Below are 22,232 nucleotides of genomic sequence, written 5' to 3' on the forward strand. Positions count from 1 at the left end.
TCCGACGATTTCTTCGGCGAACTTCCAACACGTTCCCGATTTCTTCTCGGACGGTTCCGGCAGCATCTCCGATGATTCTCCGGTCTCTTAAACGTCTATCAAACTCGACTCCGGTATCCTTGCTTTATGTTTTCTGATTATCGTAGTTAATCCTGCACACTTAACTCAATAATATGGATTAGATCAATTAACCCACCAATTGATTATATCATCAAAATCCGAGATTCAACAAGAAGCTCTCTTGGAGTACTCCCTTAAACTCTGTATCTCCTGGATACGTCCTTGAGTGGTGAGTGTTTTGTTTTCAGTTTTGTATCCTCGTTTATAATCCTTAGGGTGGTGAAATTTCTGTATCCCTTGGTGATTTTAACTTGGTGGTGAGCTCTTTTTCGATTAATTTAAGTTTTATCGTGAGTTCGTGTCTTTTCTATACATAACACTCATTCCAGCAAATATAATTGTACTGCGACTTTTCTTCGAGAGTTCGTTTCTTGTTTACTATGACTTTGCTATCCGAAATACTCATTACAGTAAACATAGCTCTATTATCGATTTTTCTTTCGAAATCTATTCTACTTTATTCCCCCCATTCCGCATCACCCTGGTATCAGTTTGGTATCAGAGCTAAAGGCTAAAGATCATGGCAAGGCGGAATGGAAAAGATATAGTTGGTGAAGGTAGCGACCATGAAGATGATGCTGAGTCGTTAAGGCTACAGCTACGAAGATTACGGCGTAGTCTACAAGAAAAAAAATGAAATAATTGAAGAACTTCAAAGTACACACAACCAGAATGAAAATGATGTTTATGAGTTTATTTCTGATGATGATACACCTCATCTTCCAAGGGAGTCGAGAAGATGTCGGATAAGAAATTGAGTCCAAGAAGAGTGACAGAATAAATATAACCCAAGATTGGAGATTCCAGAGTTTAAAGGTAAAATAAATGTTGATGACTTTATCGATTGGCTTAATACAATAGAAAGAATTTTCGATTTTCATAAACCACCAGAACAAAAGAAGGTCAAACTTGTGGCACTCAAACTCAGACGGAATGCTTCGTTTTGGTGGGAAAATCTGAAGAAACAAAGAGAACATGAGGGAAAGAGTAAAATCGTGACATGGGAAAAAATGAAAAGGGAGCTGAAGAGAAAATATTTACCTCACAATTATAGGCAAGAGATCTTTCTCAAAATCCATGATTTCAAGCAAAAAGATCTTAGTGTGGAGGAGTACACTACAGAATTCGATAATCTGATGTTAAAAGGAGAGCTTATGGAACCGGAAGAGCAAACAATTGCAAGATACTTAGGAGGTCTGAAATATGAGATTGCTAAAGTGGTTCAACTACAGCCATATTGGTCTAAATGATATGAGCAAGCTGGCATTCAAAGTTGAAAAACAACAGAAGTTTGAAAAGAGTTATCAATACAGTTCAAAAGAAGGATATACAAAAGGAGGAAGTTCCACCCAAAGCAAGGTGACATCGAAGGTACAAGAAAAGGGTGAAGAATCTGCTGGCAGTAAAAAAATACCTAATTCTTCTACCCCTAGTGGCCGAAAATGCTTCAAATGTCATGGTTTTGGGCATATTGCTTCAGATTGTCCAAACAGGAGGATTGTAACTTTGGTTGAAGATCATAGAGATGGAGAAGTAGATGAAGCCGACGACGAACCAAAATATGATGAAGATGAGAAAGAGGTTACTTATGCAGATCATGGATTGTCTATTGTATTGCAGCATAGCTTACAAGTGTCTTATGTGGCCGAGGATGAAAGTTGGGTGAGAAAAAACATGTTTCACACTAAATGCACGTCTCTTGGCAAGGTATGCTTGGTGATCATCGACAGCGGCAGCTTTGAGAATATGGTATCTTTAGAGATGGTGCAGAAGCTAAAGTTAGACACAATTCCTCATCCACATCCGTACAATTATATTGGTTACAAAAAGGAAATGACATCAAGGTAACTAAAATATATTTAGTTTCGTTTTCTATTGGCAAATATTATAAAGACGAAGTATGGTGTGATGTTGCTCCTATGGACGCTTGTCATTTGCTGTTGGGTAGACCTTGGCATTATGATAAAAGGATATTGTATGACGGCTACAAACATACTTATTCTTTTAAGGTAAATGAAAAGAAGATTATCTTAACTCCATTACAACCTTCCGAAATCAACACACCAAAGAAGGAAGTTAGCGCTTTTATGTCCTATGGTGAATGCAAAGGAGAATTAGAAAAGGGTGGTCATGTTATGGCTCTAGTGGTAGTAGAGGAGAATGAACAACATAAGGAGACACCGGCAATCATGAAACCAATCCTAAAAGAATTTCAAAATGTTATACCGGAAGAGATTTCACATGGACTTTCACCTTTGAGAGACATCCAACATTATATTGATCTTATTCCGGGGGTTATTCTACCTAATAAAGCAGCATACGGAATGAGTCCCAAAGAGCATGAAAAACTTAAAGGCAAGTTGATGAATTGGTGAAAAAGGGGTTAATTCGGGAGAGCATGAGTCCTTGTGCGATTCCAGCCTTGTTGGTGCCTAAGAAGGATGGTTCTTGGAGCATGTGCGTGGACAGCCGCACCATCAACAAAATCACAATGGACTATCGTTTTCCTATTCCGACGATTTACCTGATCAATTGTGTGGTGCTTATATTTTCTCTAAAATTGATTTGAAGAGTGGCTATCACCAAATAAGAATGAGGCCCGGAGATGAATGGAAAATAACATTTAAAACTAGAGAAGGTTTATATAAATGGTTGGTTATGCCATTTGGGCTATCTAATGCTCCTAGCACTTTCATGAGATTTATGAATCACATATTTAAGCCATGCATTAGAATATTTATTGTAGTTTATTTTGATGATATATTAGTGTACAGTAAGAGCGAAGAGGAGCATATGAATCATGTGAAAGAGATCTTTCTTATTTTGAGGCAACAAAAACTTTATGCTAATCTAAAGAAGTGTGATTTCTTTACTTCTAGTGTTGTGTTTTTGGGGTATGTTGTTTCAAAAGATGGAATCATGATGAATCAAAATAAGGTAGAAGCTATTCTCAATTGGCCAACACCTGCTTCATTACATGATGTGAGGAGTTTCCATGGCTTAACTTTCTTTTATAGAAGACTTATCAAGGGTTTCAGCTCTATTGTCACTCCAATCACCGAATGTCGGAAATATGATAAATTCAAATGGACTAGTGAGGCTAATGATGCTTTTGAGCTTTTAAAAAGAAAGGTGACCGAAGCTCCTATCTTAGTTCTACTAAATTTTGACAATGTGTTTGAGGTTGAATGTAATGCATCTAATGGAGGAATTAGTGCTGTTTTGAGTCAAGACGGAAAGCCCATCGTATTTTTTAGTGAAAAGCTAAATGACACTAGAAAGAAATATTCTACCTATGACAAGGAGTTTTATGCCATTTATCGAGCTTTATCTCATTGGAGTCAATATCTTCTTGCCAAGCCATTTGTCCTATATTCTGATCATGAGGTATTAAAGTTCTTAATCACCATCACAAGCTAAACAAGAGGCATGCAGCTTGGGTGGAGTTTTTGCAATCTTATAACTTTACAATAAAGCACAAATCTGGTGTTCAAAATGTAGTTGCTAACACATTGAGCAGAAAACATTCTTTATTATCAGCAATAGAAGTCAAAGTGGTTGGATTTGAAACATTCAAAGATCTTTATGAGAATGATGTGGATTTCGATTTAATATGGCAGAATTGCAAATCAAGTTCCTTTCAACAACTTTCTATCTTTGATGGTTTTTTTTTTTGAGCTAATGCTTTATGTGTTCCAACTTGTTCTTTGAGACAAGTAATTTTAGCTGAAGCTCACGATGGTGTTTTGGGTGGACATTTCGGTAGAGACAAGACTCTAGCTCTTGTTCAATCAAACTTCTATTGGTCAAAGATGTTTAGAGATGTGGAGAGACATGTAAAGCAATGCCGAGTATGTCATTTGGCAAAAACAAGAAGTCAAAATTCTAGATTGTACACTCCATTGCTTGTGCCAAATGCTCCATGGAAGGATGTGAGTCTTGATTTCGTTTTAGGACTGCCAAGAACTCAAAGGAACAAGGATTCTATCAAAGTTGTTGACATATTTTCAAAAACGTCTCACTTTGTTCCCTGCAATAAATCGAATGATGCATCTCATATTGTTGATTTGTATTTTAAGGAGATTGTTAAATTGCATGGTATTCCAAGAACTATGATGTTTGATCGAAATTCAAAATTTTTTAGACATTTTTGGAAAACTCTTTGGAGGAAGCTAGGTACTTCTTTGAATTTCAGCAGCTCGCATCATCCATAAACCGATGGGCAAACTGAGGCAATGAACAAAAGCTTGGGAAATTTGCTTATAAGCTATGTTGGCAAGAATATTAAGCAGTGGGATCTCATTCTTCCACAAATTGAGTTTGCCTACAATCGTTCTATGCATCATAGTATTGGTAAGAGTCATTTTGAGGTTGTTTATGGTGCTAATCCTATTGGTCCTTTGGACTTCGTCCCTCATTCGTCAACTAAGCAATTTAGTGGAGATGTTGATAAGAGAGTAAAGCAGATAAAGAAGCTACATTAGGGTGTTAAAGCAAATATAGAAAAGCAAAATGAGAGGTACATGAAAGCTACCAACAAACACAGAAAACATATGGAGTTTAATGTTGGTGATTTGGTTTGGATTCATCTAAGGAAGGAGAGGTTTCCACTGGGCAAATTTGAAAAATTGAAACCAAAGGCTGATGGTCCATTCAAAGTGCTTAAGAGAATTGACAAAAACGCTTATAAGATCGAGCTACCTGAAGATTACAGAGTGTCCCCAACATTTAATGTTGCTGATTTAAGTCATTTTCACAATCAAGTTAACGAAACAAACAAGGACTTGAGGACAAGTGTTTTTCAACTAAGGGAGATTAAATTGGGAGTGTCTAATTTGCTACAATCTGCTCATATGGCCTTTGCTGATGCTATGGTATTTTTTTCAGCCAACAATGTTGCCTCATAGTCTTCAACTCAGCACACTCAAATATGACAGCTCATCAGCATATTTTCTGCATAAAGTTAAAGTTGTTTCAAGGTGCATTTCTGCATAACCAAGGAATGCATTAAAGGAGTTGGTTAGCAGTTGTAAAACACTTAATTTCGAAATTCCCTATGTATGAAGGGTTGTTTCATGCACTAGTATTTATTTTGGTGTTTAGGGCTTAGAAAGAACTTTAGAAAACTGATGATATTTTGGCAGAAACTCTCTTAGAGTACTCCCTTAAACTCTGTATGTCTTGGATGCGTCCTTGAGTGGTGAGTGTTTTGTTTTCAGTTCTGTATTCTCGTTTATAATCCTTGGGGTGGTAAACTTTCTATATCCCTTTGTGATTTTAACTTGGTGGTGAGCTCTTTTTCGATTTATTTAAGTTTTATCGTGAGTTTGTGCCTTTTCTATACATAACACTCATTCCAATAAATACAACTGTACTGCGACTTTTCCTCGAGAGTTCGTTTCTTGTCTACTGTGACTTTTCTATCCGAAATACTCATTCTAGTAAACACAGCTCTATTGTCGATTTTTCTTTCGAAATCTTTTCTACTTTACTTCCCCCATTCCGCATCACCTCGGTATCAATTAGTAATTAGTGGAAATCAAGCTCTTCCTTTGGAAGGATTAGAACTCGAGGTTCAGTGGAAATTCTCTCTGATTAAAGGTATTTATGTTATTATTATGCTTTATTTATCAATTCATATAATCAGATGCTTATTAGTTATTATTCCATAATTAGGAAGAATCAAGGTGATTAGTGTTTTTCTCTTAAGTTTAGACTCAATTGCGTCTGTTATCTTACTTTTATGCCCAAATTAGGGGGCAGTTAGATCTAATCACAACTTGTTAAGGGTGATTATTATCTTTTTTCTTAAGTTTAGGCTCAATTAGGTCAATTATCTTACTTTTAGGACCAAATTACGGGTAATTAGACCTAATCACAACTTGTTAAGCATTATTAGTGTCTTTCTATTAAGTTTAGGCTTAATTAAGTGCATTCTCTTACATTTAGGCTCAAATTTGGGGTAATTAGGCCTAATTACAACTGTTACTAGTTGTTTGATTTTGAACTTATAGGTTGATTAAGGTTTATTTTATTATTTTTAATATGATTAAAGTATAATTCGAACTAACTAGTGTTAGTTTTTCCATTAGATCCAACTAGGGTCATTAGTCATAACTTATTACAATTTTTTTATAGGAAAATGATCCCGAAGTAATAATCAGGTGATAAGGTTTAGAAACATGTACGTCACTGAGAACCATTTAGAGAACCACCATCATCGGTAGTGCATCCATTGTGGCTACATTGGTCGGAATTAAGGAATAACCAACTTCGAACATAATTGATCAGTTACCTTGATTCACATGAGGGTATACAATCGCAAGGTTCGCCGTACCGTACCGTACCGGCGTTTCGACTCGTGCTCGGTACGGTACGGTACGGGTGTACCGACCGGTACACCGAGGTGTACCGAGCACTGTAGCACTGCTACAGTGCGGACCGGTACAGGGCGGTCCGCGTACCGACAACTTGTCGGACCGGTACGTACCGCCCGTACCGGGCGGTACGGCTCGGTACGGCAAACCCTGTGCAATCGACTATCATATGGATGCCTCGGGAAGCTTCTATATGTGCACTACAATATACCTCTAAGGCTACAATAGGCTGAGCTCGATATGGAACCAAGGAGCTACAGATTAATCCTTTTGACTATTAAGTTCTACAATGAAGATTTTCGACCAACGTTGAAATGGGTCGATGCAACAGGAAACCTAGGGGGTCCTTCGCTTGATGAGATATGAGACACTCGCATATATCTCATTTCATCACTGAAGCTATATAAGAAGAGGAACATCATCCTAGTAGGAGGAAGAGCACGGTCGGTCAGGACGTGTCGATTGTACATCAAGGTGTCAATCTAGTAGGGTTCATGTCATCCAACAATCACATATGTGAGAGGTTGTGGCATCAATTGATCCTTTAGAAAGAATTGGCGAGCAACAATTGTACTCCAACGATGAGACACCTTCTCCTGCACAATCAATGCCTCGTGAGGTTTATAGAGACAATTACGATGTCAACAACAATGCCTCGATTGATATTGGAAACGACGATGGCCATTTTATTGTTCTGGCTACGCAACCATAAGGTGGGGAATGGACAAAGTGTTAGGACCGAAATCGATACTAAGAGGTGGAGATGAATTAATGCTTTTGTAAAATTACGTCGATTCGAAAACTTTGTTCGATAAAGCCTGTATCGGAAAAATATTAACGTGAAAACACGTTCGTAAGCGTAGTGAAAGTAAAAAATCAGTTTACAATGTAAATGAAAAGCATAAAGTAAATGCAAACTAGATTTATAGTGGTTCGGTCGTCGTGACCTACGTCCACTCTCGATTCCTCTTTTGCCGAGGCCACCGGCGTTCACTACAAATCTTCTTTCAACGGGCGAAAATCAACTACCCTCTTACAACTCTTTCTCCTTTTCACAAGCTCAGGAGAGAACTTTAACACCTCTCTTTTAGACCTCACTCCTCCTTTAGAAAACTTCTAACTCTAGGAGGAAGAGACTCTAAATCCTAAGAGAGTTTCTAATTTTTCTCAAGTATTCTTTCCCCTCTTTTTACTCAATTTCATGCTCTCCCAAGCAGAAATAATTGGAGTATTTATAGACCCCAAATGGCTTCAAAAATGGAGTCAAAAAAGGTCTCATCCTGAGTTTCCCGGGTCCTTGCGGTACCACTGCCTGTGTTGGGCTGTACCACTACCTACAGCATTGCCACTAGGCGGTACCACCGCTTGACAGCTTGGAAAAGTATGCTCTTGACTTTTCCAGCTCATAGGTGGTTCTACCTAACCTTGGGTCATTGAATGGGCCTTCTACTTGGCTCAAAACAACCCCAATTCAGGCCCAATGGACCCCTAATTGAGTTAACATTGTTACACCCCAAAACCGACTCAATTAGACTCTAAACTTCGACCAAGACTTAATTATAATCATAAAGCCTACGTGTCCGGCATGTCATTGGTACATCCAGCACTTCGCCCGATCCTTCCGCACATCGTCCTCTCATTTGGTGTATTGTTCGATCGACATATTGACTTCCCGCAACACCTGATCATCTTGGTGTAATGCCCGATTCTTCTGGCCCGATGCTCGAACTTATGGCACGAAATCTATCCTCCAGCACGTCAACCAATCATCCAACATGATGCTCTCCGACCCAACGTTAGATTCTGCTTCCATGATTCAAGTCCACAATCAGAGTTTTTCCTACGTCACTTATCTTAAACGCATATTAGTTCATAATTTCATCAATTGATTTCATCATCAAAATACAAGATTCAACAATCTTCTCCTTTTTTATGATGACAATAAATTAATGACGAAGTTTAAACTAAACTCCCCCTATCAACATGTCATAATTGAAATGAAGCATCATTCAAATAAATGATAACCTTCTAATCCATGTTGAAATGATTTTAATCATGAATCACATCATCATATATAAAATTTCATACATTGAGCATCATCAATTAAGCATAGTTTCTAGTCATCAAGATATAACATACACAATTCCAAACCATTACAAATTATCATGGTATCAAAATATCAAAGTACATTACATCCTACCATGCATTATCATCATAAGTATTTCATGCATAATTTCATATCATCATCATAACTTCTCCCCCTTTGTAATTTTTTTCCCTTTACATCAATTTTCAAATCATGACAAAGATAAATAACAAAGATAAATTTACATCAATATTTCAATCATCAAAATCTCAAGTTATGATTCCGAGAATTCAAGATCATGATATAGATAAAACTCATTCAAATTTAAATCGTCAAATCATCAAAATCATTTTCAAGAGATTCAAAATGACATAAATAGATTTATCAATCTTTTATTGAAAAATCGATAAGATAGAGATAGAGAAATTTTCAAGAAAAATACATTCCCCTTTTATGTGTTTCAATTTATGTAATTTATTTCACACAAGCATGCCTTTATCGTTTATGCCAAATAAAAACATGCATCGTCGTTTAAAACCGAAAAAACAAATTTCATCATAAAAATCATCAAGATCAATAAGCCATAAATCACAAATATCATTATTACTTCATATCATCATGTATAATTAAATCATTAAATCATCAAAAATGATTTTATTAAACATAAAGCATTTTCAATCAAAATCATTTTGTTTCGGCTACTGAACTTTGTGAAGTGTGTTAGATCTCTAGTCATAAGCCTTGAGCATTCAATATCAATTTATCATTTTTGCTCATAGCTTTCGATTATAGAGTTGTATACAAGAAAGGTGGGTTTGCCATAGGTACCCATTTGACTTTGGATCCCTCATGTTTAGATCTACCTATCTTGTTTTTTGATATAAGGTCATTTATGGTTCCTTTAGGAACCCAAACTAATTTATGTGAGTCATACTTTTAAATGAACATCTATAGGCATAATGTACCAATCTACCACAAAAATTACATCTATTTTCATAAGAAACATATAATATGGGTCCTTTAACGAAGATAGTTGGGTTTTGTTGAGTGTTACAAATCCAATTCCTTCCTTTTTATAAACATGACTCTTATCGGTAAGAATAATGTTTAAAGATTTACTACCAATTTTATATTTATCTAATGTTTGTTGTAATAATAATTTTTTCTTTTTGCATGAATCTAATTCTTCACATTTAGTGCAAGAGTTAACATGCAATTATCATGCTCATTTTTTTAATTTTTCAAATTCATTAGAAAGAGAAACATTATCCTTTTTTAGTAATTTATAATTTTTACCAACTAATTTAAATTTATCATACAAATTATTGAATGCATCAAATAATTCATTGTAAGGTAAATACATTTCAGTTAAGTCATTTACCTCGTCATCGAGAGCCATTAAGACGTAGTTCGCCACCTCGCCTTTGTTGGTTTGCTCCTCGTCTTTGGATGTACTCGATTCGTCCCAAGTCACCTTAAGTATTTTCTTCTTCTTTGGCAGCTTCTTATTTTTAAGTTCGTTTTTGTTCTTAAGTTCATGTTTTATGAATTTTTTGAAGTTTCTTGTGAGGAGTTCAAGGTCATCATCACTTGAGCTTTTACTCGAGTGATCTTTTTTTATTCTAAGTGTCAAATCCTTCATATTCTTTGGAAGATTGTTCTCATGTTCGTCATGTGCCAAATATATCATTTCATATGTCATTAGAGAATCGATAAGTTCTTCAAGCAGAAAGTTGTTCAATCCTTTGCTTCTTGTATTACCGTTACTTTTGGATCTCAACTCTTTGGAAGAGATCTTAGATTCTTGTTTACAAGTTCAAGATTAAAAAACCATTTTCCAAGAGCTTTCAAACTATTGACGACATCCGTAAAATAGGTGTAAATGTCAACAATAATTTCACTTGGCTTTATTCGAAACAATTCAAAATTATGCATCAAAAGATTTATTTTAGACTCTTTAACTCTATTCATGTCTTCATGAGTTACTTCTAGTGTGCATCAAATCTCATGTGCAGTTTCGCATAAAGAAATACAATTAAACTTATTTTTGTCTAAAACGTAAAATAGAGCGTTCATATCTCTAGTATTTAAAGAAAAAATTTTCTTCTCCAAATCATTTCATTCATTCATTGGTTTAAAAGACTTTTAAAAATTATTTTCAACGATATTCCATAAATTAAAATTCATAGAAAGCAAGAAAACTCTTATTCGTGTTTGTCAATACGTATAGTCCGTCCCATTGAACATAGGAGGACGAATGATAGAGTGACCCTCTAGATTGCCAGTAAAAGCCATTCTCTTGGGTGTTAAATCAATTAAGAAAAACTTGGCTATGATACCAACCGTTAGGACTGAAATCGACACTAAAAGAGGGGGGTGAATTAGTGCTTTCGTAAAATTACGTCGATTCGAAAACTTTGTTAGATAAAGCCCATATCGGAAAGATGTTAACTTGAAAACACGTTTGTAAGCATAGTGAAAGTAAGAAATCAATTTGCAATGTAAATGAAAAGCATAAAGTAAATGCAAACCAGATTTATAGTGGTTCAGTCGTCGTGACCTACGTTCACTCCCGATTCCTCTTTCGTCGAGGCCACCGGCATTCACTACCGATCTTCTTTCAACGGGCGAAGATCAACTACCCTCTTACAACTCTTTCTCCTTTTCACAGGCTCAGGAGAGAACCTTTCCACCTCTCTTTTAGACCTCACTCCTCCGTTAGAAAATTTCTAACTCTAGGAGAAATAGACTCTAAATCCTAAGAGAATTTTCAATTTTTCTCAAGTATTCTTTCCCCCCTTTCAACTCAATTTCGTGCTCTCCCAAGCAGAAATAACTGGAGTATTTATAGACCCCAAATGGTTTCAAAAATAGAGCCAAAAAAGGTCTCATCTCGAGTTTTCCGAGTCCTAGCAGTACCATCGCCTATGCTGGGCAGTACCACCGTCTGTAGCATTGCCACTAGGCGGTACCATCGCCTGTGCTGGGTAGTACCACCGCCTGACACACTGACACTAGGCAGTACCACCGCTAAGTCTGGCGATACCATCGCCTAACAGCTTGGAAAAGTGTGCCCTCGACTTTTCCAGCTCATAGGTGATTCTACCTAACCTTGTTATTGAATAGGCCTTCTACTTGGCCCAAAACAATCCAAACTCAGGCCCAATGGGCCCCTAATTGAGTTGGCATGGTTACACCCCAAAACCGACTCAATTAGACTCTAAACTTTGACCAAGACTTAATTATAATCATGAAGCCTACGTTGTCCGGTATGTCATTAGTACAACCGGCACTTCGTCTGATCCTTCGGCACTTCATCCTCTCATTCGACATACTGCCCAATCGGTATGTTGACTTCCCGTAACACCCGATCATCTTAGTGCAATACCCGATTCTTCTAGCCCGATACTCAAACTCATGGCACGAAGTTTATCCTCTAGCACGTTGACCAATCATCCGACATGATGCTCTCCGACACAACGTTAGATTCTGCTTCCATGATTCAAGTCCACGATCAAAGTTTTTCCTGCGTCACTTATCTTAAACGCATATTAGTTCATAACTTCATCAATTGATTTTATCATCAAAATTCGAGATTCAACACAAAGGAGAAGCACTCTATGCATGTCAACCAAAATTCAAATCATAGCTCAAGAATCCACATATATCATTTATAGTCAAAAGGATAAAAGAAAAGGAAAGGTAGTCAATGACTTTGGGCGGATTCGATAGAACCTTTACGATGTTGGCATTAATGAGAGTTCATCGTATTTATAGCCTTTATATTATGGAGGATCCTATGGTCATTAGATGTTTGGTGATAGTTGCTCATTCTTTTTTGAGTTTAATCGTTCTTATGATACATATCAACAAGTCAATAATGGCAACAAAAGTTATAGTGCATTCCAACATCCCTAACTATACATGTCACATTCATACTCGTCTCACAAGGCTCCTCGGACAAGTGTTCTTAATGAGGATAAGGCAACAATTGTTACCACAAAGATGCATCAATGACACATAGTGTATAATACAATATTGTGGATGCAGTTCCAAGATTGGCATTGACTTGTATGTACCAGTCCAACCCATGAATCAATACCGTCATTCATCAGCGGTTATAAAAGACCTTTCAACCTTAATACCATAAAAGTAAGTTAGAAAGATTAAGAAATACAATCATATGATTTGATTCATCCTCAATAGCCATGAGATGATTTACTTAGGGTGATATGTTTTCACTAGAAAAACTGGAGCTTAGAGTAAAATAATAAATTATTTATCAAATACGAGTTTTTGTAGGTAAAGAGGAATCAAATAATTAAAGTGGATTTCTATTGATTCCTACAGGTAGGCTGAAAAATAGTTCTTGAATGAGGTATTCAACTACAGAGATGAATAAAAAAAAATCAATTGAATAACTAGGGCAAGTGCATCTCATTCCTAGTATTAACTTCCATATCTGAAAACTCTCAATTTAATTACAATTGTTAAGTGAAAATCTATGCAAGTCAGAGAATTCTTAAAAACATAGAACTAAACAGTCATCAACTTGCCACATTGTACTTCAAAATTATTGCTATGCTTAAATATCTCCCTCTTCCAATAATGTCCCGTAAATCAATCTCGTGTGAAACATGGAAAATTCCCAATAGAGTTCCATCACCTTCTTTCAAGAACCAATTATAAACTCTATAAAACCACTAATATTCTCTCTTATCACATATGAATATAGATTCTCATCCAACTTTGCTATTAGTCTTATAACATAGGCTAATCACTGAATAGTTATCACTCAACTGACTTAATTCTGTAAAAGGTTGTGCAAAGTCAAAATTGAGCATCTAGAGACAAATAGATACCAAAGGGTAAATTCCAGAAATTCAACTTAAATTTATGTAAATGCCCCATCCCCATATCGCCCATATGGTACCGAACAACTTGACACATACTGTAGTAATATGTATATCTTGTGTCATTCAGTTTCATGACCCTCCTGAGGAATATACCATGGTATGCAAGGGGCATGGCATGCATGCAAACCTCATGCCACCTTAACGTTGGTATAGTATGTAGGCATAGCAATCTTTTAACTAGATCTGCAAAAATTTGGGTCTAGGTCATCAATCTACTAACCAATAATTTTGATTAATTCAAACCCTATCTGATCAATGGGCACGATACGTAGTGGTTGGATTTCATGTCATGATCAGACCATTATGATGAGAGCCCCAGTATGTATATTGAGAATGATTAAAGGAGACGAAGAGAAGAACGATTCATGGAAAAAGACGAAGAGAGTCATAGGTCAGCAAGAAACTAATGGATGTAGGACAAAAAAAATGAGAATTTGCAAACAGGATAAAGTTCAAATAACCAGAAAGGGAATAGTTAGATCACACTGAGACTAGAAACTAGAAAAAGCACAGAATATCTTCTCCATTACAGCAAAAGGAAGTTTATCTTTCAACTTATTAAATTTCTCATGTAAAAAAATTTTAATATTTGAAAGGAATGCAAATGGTATTAAAAAGTTCAATTTCTTAAAAACATAGGTTCTTTTTTTTCATCTATTATATCATGTTTAAAAAGATGAGTATTTTATTTTCTCTTTAATTCTTTAATATCTCAGTATATTTCTCAATACAAGCTAATTTATACTTTTTATTTAAACATTGTATCAAAAATTCAAAAGAGCATGCATGGTCTTACTAATTTTATACATTACATCCATTATTTTGTTTTGTGGAATTTTTTATTACTTTAAACTTTTTGATGATCGATCCAGGCCCAACCTGAATCGGGGAGTTTTGTGAGAAATGGGAATTTGTATATTACCTAATCAAATCATTTGTAATCCATAAATCTACCAACATAAAACTTATGCTAAAAGAACCGTCCCAATCTGTATGCTCAAAATGCAAACAGAATAGTTTTGAGCCACTCACAGTAGTACTTACTACAGGAGATGAAGAGTACACTAGGTACCTCCTACTTTTTTGATACTATGTTAATGTGCAACAGCAAAACTAGTTAGAAAATCAAAAGATGTAAACTCTAGCTTAATTAACTGGTGAGCATAAAATTGTGGAGAAGTAAGAAAAAGAATTAAGTAGCTTGTATCAGTAATTTGACCTTAAAAGTTGAATAGGCATCAGATGCTATGTCAAAATTTGGAAGCTGAATATATTCAAAGAACTTCTTCACGTGATCAGACTCTAAAACATACCTGCAACAGAGATTTACTATATGTTATCCATGTGATCAGAAAATTTTCTTATTAAGAGAACTTAAATTAAAAAGATGTGATATATTTTTATATTAATAGATTAACTTGGAAGCAAACATATTAGATAAAGATAAAAATTGTTGAAGCAGATAATAATTGCCATAGTCCAAAGGACCACATTGCTAAGTTTACTGCATGTACTCCTAATATTCTTAAGAATGATCTAACAATTTGCATTATAAACACAAATAACGAATCAACAATCGTCCAGATTTACCATATTGATTTTTTTAAAAGAAAAGCTGCAACAACAAAATTGCAGATATATGGCAGAATGCATACAAGAAATCATACTTCTGAATTCTGATGGCCTGCCCATGCAAACAGAGCCTTAAAAGTTTCTCCATTTAAAAGCTTAATGCACATTCAAAGTAATTCTGTCCATAATTGCTCCTTTTAGCCCCCAAATAGACTTAATATCTCCCTTGCATCAGATAAATTTCCAACTGGTTTTCAGTGCTTTGATTAATATGAAGCTTTTGAGCACATTAATCCAAAATCTAAAGCTCAAATTAACCAATGTGTAACAATGAAAAACGTAAGCTTGAGATCATCCGAAACAAACAGCATCAAGGGTCAATCATTCTCAAAATTTAAATCACTAACAAAAATAGGGAGACTCATATTGTATCACTAAGTTGTTCTAAATTTTGAACTCAATGGATTTCTTTTTTGGCCAAAGAAAGTCTTAAGAGTAGATCCCATATTATTGAAGATACAATTGATTTTCATAACTAAAAAGATGTCTTTAAAAACTATTTTTATTGCCAAACATAGATTGTCTTTTATAAAGAAGAACAACATATAAAGAGGTATGTGTATGATATCACATGGACTATAATTGCATACACTAACCCTCCCCAAACCAAGAAACACCATCTCTTCCCGACCGGCCGTATCGATCGTTGGGCGGATCGGTATGCATCGTTATTTCGAAAAGAGGGACAAAACATGAACCAAAATTTATAATATCCTATTTTAGAGGTTTTTCTCCTAATTTCTTTGTATATTATACGTAGATAAGAATAAAATATATCTAATTTATAAACAAACAAAAATTCCAGGTTATAAGGATGAAACTCTAGGTTATCTAAGCATAAATGAATAAAATGGCCATAATCACACTTAATCTTCCTAAATATGCATTAATATTCCTCTAATTATGTGAAATGATAAATAAAACATAAAAAGAAGCCAAATACCTTCAAATGGAGAGAAAGTTCACCCAATCCCAAGTTTTAATCCTTCTTTTATCCAAATCAAGAGGTTGCAACAATTATTGATTATGAAGATTAAACAAGGGAGAAAATAATAAAGATTGAGAAAGAGAGTGAATATGAGAGTGAGTGAAAGAGGGAGGAGGGAGGAAGATTTAAAGGCCAAAACAGGGCCCAATGGTTAAATTGACCATTGGAAGCTGATTTGACCTGAATGTTGACTGATATAATCAAAATCCAATTGTTATGGCATAATGGTTGAGTTTAGCATTCGGCAACGTTGCTTCAGCGACGTCGCCTCTCTTCTCCCCAGGCTCGGCGATGTCGCCTATATATATATATATATATATAATCTTTTATTTATATATCTATTTATTTATATATTTATATTTATATTTTTTTTTTTTTAAATGTGCGACGTCGCCTCTCTTCTCCCCAAGCAAGGCGACATCGTAGAAAAACAAGATGACATCGTCTTTATATATATATATATATATATATATATATATATATATACCGCCCGATAGCGAGTTGTCCACATACCGGTTTAGTATCGGACCGGTACATACTGCCCGTACCGGGTGGTATCATTCGAAACTGTATACCTTCCATCATACCATGCCCCAAATGCTGGACCGGTGGGAGCCCTGTGCCCTGCCTATTCATCTTAAGATCCATTTTATGATAGCATAATATGTCAACACCATTTCAATATGCATAAGGGAAACTTCTCTACTGATCACTTTAAGATGTTGAATCTTCTACACATCAGAAAAATAGGCCATAGACATCAGGCCACTGACAAATACCTTGCTATACACTGATGTCGAATGCATTCTCTAAGCATGGGTCCATAATGTAAAGCAATGTCCATGTCTTCATACCTACATAAGCAACATGTCAATGTCCAAGAATAACATGAATCCATTCATATAGATTGTCATAGGAAAAAACAAAGCTCAAACTCAAATTTGTCAGCAACACATGAAACCCAATAACAAAAAATATGGAAACTGGAAAACGAAACTGCTGACTTAAGCTGTAAATCTGAAATCTTTTTTCCAATTTCAACTCATGTTTAACATTACAGGTGTATTCTCTTTTCCCTTTATTTCATGCAAGTCATCCACTCCATCTCAACTGAATTTTTTTCTTCCAAATTTCGTACAACTAAAATAATTTTGCACAACTAACATAGGCAAATCTTACAAATGTCTATCCCAATAGATTGTCAATTTATAGAATTGGTGATCATCTATATGTTGTAGATTAAAAACATTGAGTACCCTACTAGATCAGGATAAGATCCTTATTGCAAATGAATAAGTTTAAGAAGATTTATTTATCCTCAGACGAATTTTTTTTTCCAAGTCCAAATCAGAAATCAAAAAATCTTTCATTTGGTTGTACTGTTGATGCCGCTATTGTTCAATTAAATATAAATTGATGAATTTAACAGATAAATATAAAGTTTCCTAGACATAGTTTATACATGATGCAGCAAATTACAAGATACTACACAATGATAACAGGTATAAGAACAGATATAGTTCACTGCATTAAATTAATAATTTGTCCTACATATACATAAATTATCACCATAAGGACCCAAGAGTTTCTCCAAGAAATAAATCAGTAAACAAACCAAAGTAACATCAGCTGCAAAATATAAAAATACGAAAACCCTCAAGGGAAAAAAGGACACATATGGAGCATATATTTAAGAACAAGTTCATAGCTAGTTCTTGTTGAATCTCGGATTTTGATGATGAAACCAATTGAGAGTGTTTATGATTTAATCTGTGTTTTGAGTGACGCACGACGCTTCGATCAGGGAGAGACAATTAAAAGCAGGAAGAATCATATTGGACCAGAGTGGAACATGTCAGAAGATTGGACGTTGAGCCGGAGGATCGATCGACGTATCGGCAGAAGGCTTCGGACCATGAGTTCGGACATCGGGCCAAAAAGAGCGGAAATTACGCCAAGGAAATCGGAGTTGCGGAGGTCAACTGGCTGATTAGACAATAGGCCACAAGAGAGGACGATGCGCCGAAGAATCGAACGAAGCGTCGATGAACCAATGACATACCGGACAACATGATTCAAGCTTTGTAATAATTGTCTAGATCGAAGTAGGTTTTATTTGTGCATTATTAACTACGATGGTGATTAAGGTATAAAACAAAAAGAAGCCCCGGAGTCAAGAACGAGTCTTCGTTGGGAGTTCGAGAGTTCGTCGGAAGTCCGGACGTTCGTCGGAAGTTCTGTCGGAATTGACCAAGAAGACCAGGAGCTTGCCGAAGAAGCTAGTCGGAACTCACCAAGAGTGAAGTCCAGGAGCTTGCCGGGAGTCTGTTGGAACATTGCCGAGAGATCATCGGAAGTTCGCTGGAAGATCGCCGAAAGAAACCTAGACTAATCGGACCGGATTTGCTTAGTGTATGCCTTAGATTTCGTAGTTAGCACATAATTGGGATTGGAATTGGGCCAACCCAATTAGGGGCCAATTGGGCCCATGTATAGACTGTGTTAGGCCAAGTGAAAGGCCCAAACAATGACCCAACAGGTGGCACCGTCATGGCACAGTCTCCGAGACTGTGTCAGGAGGTTGTACCCTCAGACTGGGCGGTGATACCGCCCAGTGTCAGTGTCAGGCGATAGTACCGTCCAGTGTCAGTGCTGCAGGCGGTGGTACCGCCAGGACCCGGGAAACCCGGGATGAGACACTTTTAGGTTTCAAGTTTGAATCCACTTGAAGCCTATAAATGCCCCTCTCATCCCTGGTTAACTACACAAGATTTGAGAGCTATAAAAGTAGAAAAACGCTGTTGTAATCTTGGGAGGACTCCTCTCAAAGCTCTAAGTGTTAGTGTAGTTTGAGAGAGGAGTAAGAGGAGGTTGTAAAGGTTCTCTCCTGAACTTGTCAAAAGGAGAATCGAGTTGTAAGGGTGGTTGATCTTCGCCCATTGAAGGAAGATCGTTAGTAGATGCCGGTGGCCTTGACAGAAGGGGAATCAGTGGAGTGGATGTAGGTCACAACGATCGAACCACTATAATTCAGTTTGCATTTCTGTTTTGCTATTTACCTTAACTGCAAACTGCCTTACTTACTTTACATCCACTACACTCTTATGTATGCTTTCAAGTTAACATCTTCTGAAACGGGTTTAATCGCAACGAGTTTTTGAACCGACATAACTTTATCCGCTGCACTAATTCCCCCCCCCCCCTTAGTGCCGACTAGTTCCTAATAGTTCTGACAGCAAAAGAAGAATGGTAAGTGTTCTCAAGAATATATGCATATAAAGATTATTGTGTTACATACGTAACTTTAGACTTAAATCTCACCCAGAGATCAAAAGGTCCAAAAGATCCTTGTTAGCTTCCAAATAATCAGACGCAATTAATCGTGAATGGACTTGTTGCCTTTGCAAATTTGCCACAATTTGAGCAACATCTTTACGAGCCTGCAAAGTTTTACAAAACTGAATCTCAATGACCAAATTATAAGATAGCGTACTGAAAAAATATCAATGGATGAAAACAGAAGACAAACAAAATTGTTAAGAAGCTTGTGAAATACAAATTGCAGAATAAACCTTGGAAGTTTGTAAAGATTATAATAAAAACTGATAAGTGACACTTACTTCTAAGTTTAACTTTGGGAGACAAACAATTAAAAGACGCAGTGTGTTTTCTCTAAATAACTCTTGAGTCAGTTGTGAACATGCTTCAGCGACTGGTTCTGCTTCATTGTTTCCGTAAAGAATAAACTTCAACTCCCGGATATTCTTGCAAAGATCCACCATCTAAATAAAAAAGAGGGTTAAACATAAAATCAAAGAGAAATGCTTAACAATTTAACATGAAGGAAATGATGATGAGGGCCTTTTAAATGGTCAAACATAATTTTAATTTTTTAAGCAAATATATAAATTTAATGTTCAAATAATGGAACTCTAGCTGCAAAAATCATATTTTAACTAATTATTCTCGAACTTGACTATCCAAAACCAGTTCTTCTTAAGTGATGAATGAATTTTAATTGCATGATGATGATTAATGGGCTTATTGAGTATTTGAGATTGTTGTCAAAAGCTAATGCTTAGGAAAGTAGGAGACTCCATTATATAATTACTTAAAAGTAATCATTTACCATTAATTCTAAATCATGTTTATCCAATCATTTTTAGATGAAATGTTTGAAGTAGACTAGTCGTCAACCTACCACCATCAGATAACTACCCATCATATGATCCATTTGTAAGCTACAAAATTTGCTCTCTTTTTCCATTTATTTACATTGGTTGCTCAGTCATTGATCTTTTGAATAATCATTAAATTAATGTTTTCTCAGAAAGAAATTCCTAGGTCTACCTCTAATTATCTTGTCACTATTGGTGTATATTATCTTACCTTGCCAAATGACACATTTATAGGTTTCATTTGAACAACCTTTATAATTATCTTGTCCCTACTACTGTATGTTATCTTTTCTCAACAAAAACTTTCATCATATTTTATCCTTTATACATTAAAACCCTAACTACTCAAAAATAAATATTGCTTATTTTTCCTCACAACCCTACATAACATCCTAAAGGTGCTAGCTAGCTTATCTTTTAAAGACTTTGACACATTATCACAAAGCCCTAGGTTCGAATCCCGCCTTTGCCACTTACCCTTTACAAATAAAAAAACATCTTACCATCCTCATACTTATGACAATATTTTTAGATATGTTGCTTCTTAACTAAGACTCTAACCCATCAAGCCTTACAGGAGCCTTAGAAAATCTCTTATAATCTATGGGACTAAGCAATCAAACAACAAAACAAGTGCTCCTCTCCACTTCAATCATCCTGCTTAACATAACATATTAATGGTAATTAACAAACTTAAACTTCACGAGGTAGACGAAGATCATCGACAAGGGTATCAGCATGGTTAAGGCAAGAAGTGCACAAGAACAAATAAATGGGTCACCACGATGGCCACTTTTGCCCTCCCTGTTCATGGCACAATTATTATAACAGAGGTTTATTCTTATTCACAAACAAAACGCAAGCTGGCAGCTTTACGATCTTCTGTTTCTCCAAATAGATAACAGAGGGGAAAAGAGATTGAGGAATTCCCACATGAAAATAAGCAATCACTCACATAAAAAGGATTAAAAGACCAAAATACTGAACATCCATCTCCACCAAAAATAGACAAATCGAACTCAACAAAGAATGCCCAAGTTCTACCACTTAAATGGCTAAAGATCCTATATTTTCCATCGCCAACAGAAGGAAACCATCATTTAATCAAGAAACGGAATCCTAATCCAAATCTTCCCAAACAAAAAGGAATATGAAATAACATGCTCATTCATCAAACCCGCAAGAAGAAGAAGAAGGAAGAGCAATGTTTACCTTCTCCTCCCGCTTAGCGTCGCGGGAGTTCCGGTCGAGATCGAAGTAGACAAGGAGGTCCCGCGTCTGCCGCACGACGTCGGCGGGAGTCCGCGGCTTCGACTTGAAGAGGCCCTTCATCTTTCCCCCCGCCGGCCGCGTACGCCTCCGGATGAAGTAGGACCACAAGATCGCGAGGCACCCCCGAGGGAGGGCCCCGCCGCCACGGTTAGGGTAAGGGCTCGTTGGGGTTCGACGGGGGATTCGAGACAGCAGGCGTCGACCGCGTGCTCGATCGGCGGCGGCTTCCCTTCGCTGGCGAACGACAACAACGAAGAGCGACGTCCATAAAAAACAACAAAACCAGAATAATTAGCTAAATTTGGACATATAAATATATATATATATATATATATATATATATGTATATGTATATGTACACATGTATATGTATATGTATATATATATATGTATATGTATATGTATATGTATATGTATATGTATGTGTATATGTATTTGTATATGTATATAAATATGTATATGTATATGTATATGTATATGTATATGTAAGTATATGTATATATATATGTATGTGTATGTATATGTATATGTATATATATATATATATATATATGTATATATATATAAATATAAATACATACAAATATATACATACATACACATATATATATATATATGTATATATATATATATATGTATATATATATATATACATATATATAT

General features: G+C 35.9%; 1 protein-coding gene across 4 annotated transcripts in view; it reads right to left on the reverse strand.

Moving 5' to 3' along the window:
* LOC135597226 (putative MO25-like protein At5g47540) overlaps positions 1–21,849 on the reverse strand; it is a 34,530-nt gene extending 12,681 nt beyond the window's left edge. For 3 of the 4 annotated variants that reach the window (XM_065089895.1, XM_065089896.1, XM_065089894.1), the window contains exons 1-5: positions 21,510–21,849; positions 19,740–19,901; positions 19,441–19,559; positions 16,899–16,973; positions 14,719–14,812 (exon numbers count right to left, since the gene is read on the reverse strand). In XM_065089895.1, coding sequence (XP_064945967.1) covers positions 14,719–14,812; positions 16,899–16,973; positions 19,441–19,559; positions 19,740–19,901; positions 21,510–21,629 — 570 coding nt within the window. In that variant the 5' untranslated portion in view covers positions 21,630–21,849. Of the gene's footprint in view, positions 1–9,964; positions 14,698–14,718; positions 14,813–16,898; positions 16,974–19,440; positions 19,560–19,739; positions 19,902–21,509 lie in introns of those variants that run through there. The other variant, XM_065089897.1, reaches the window with a different exon arrangement.
* Between the last annotated feature and the right edge of the window lie 383 nt (positions 21,850–22,232).

The sequence above is a fragment of the Musa acuminata genome, chromosome BXJ1-11 (assembly GCF_036884655.1).
Source record: "Musa acuminata AAA Group cultivar baxijiao chromosome BXJ1-11, Cavendish_Baxijiao_AAA, whole genome shotgun sequence".
Lineage (NCBI taxonomy): Eukaryota > Viridiplantae > Streptophyta > Magnoliopsida > Zingiberales > Musaceae > Musa > Musa acuminata.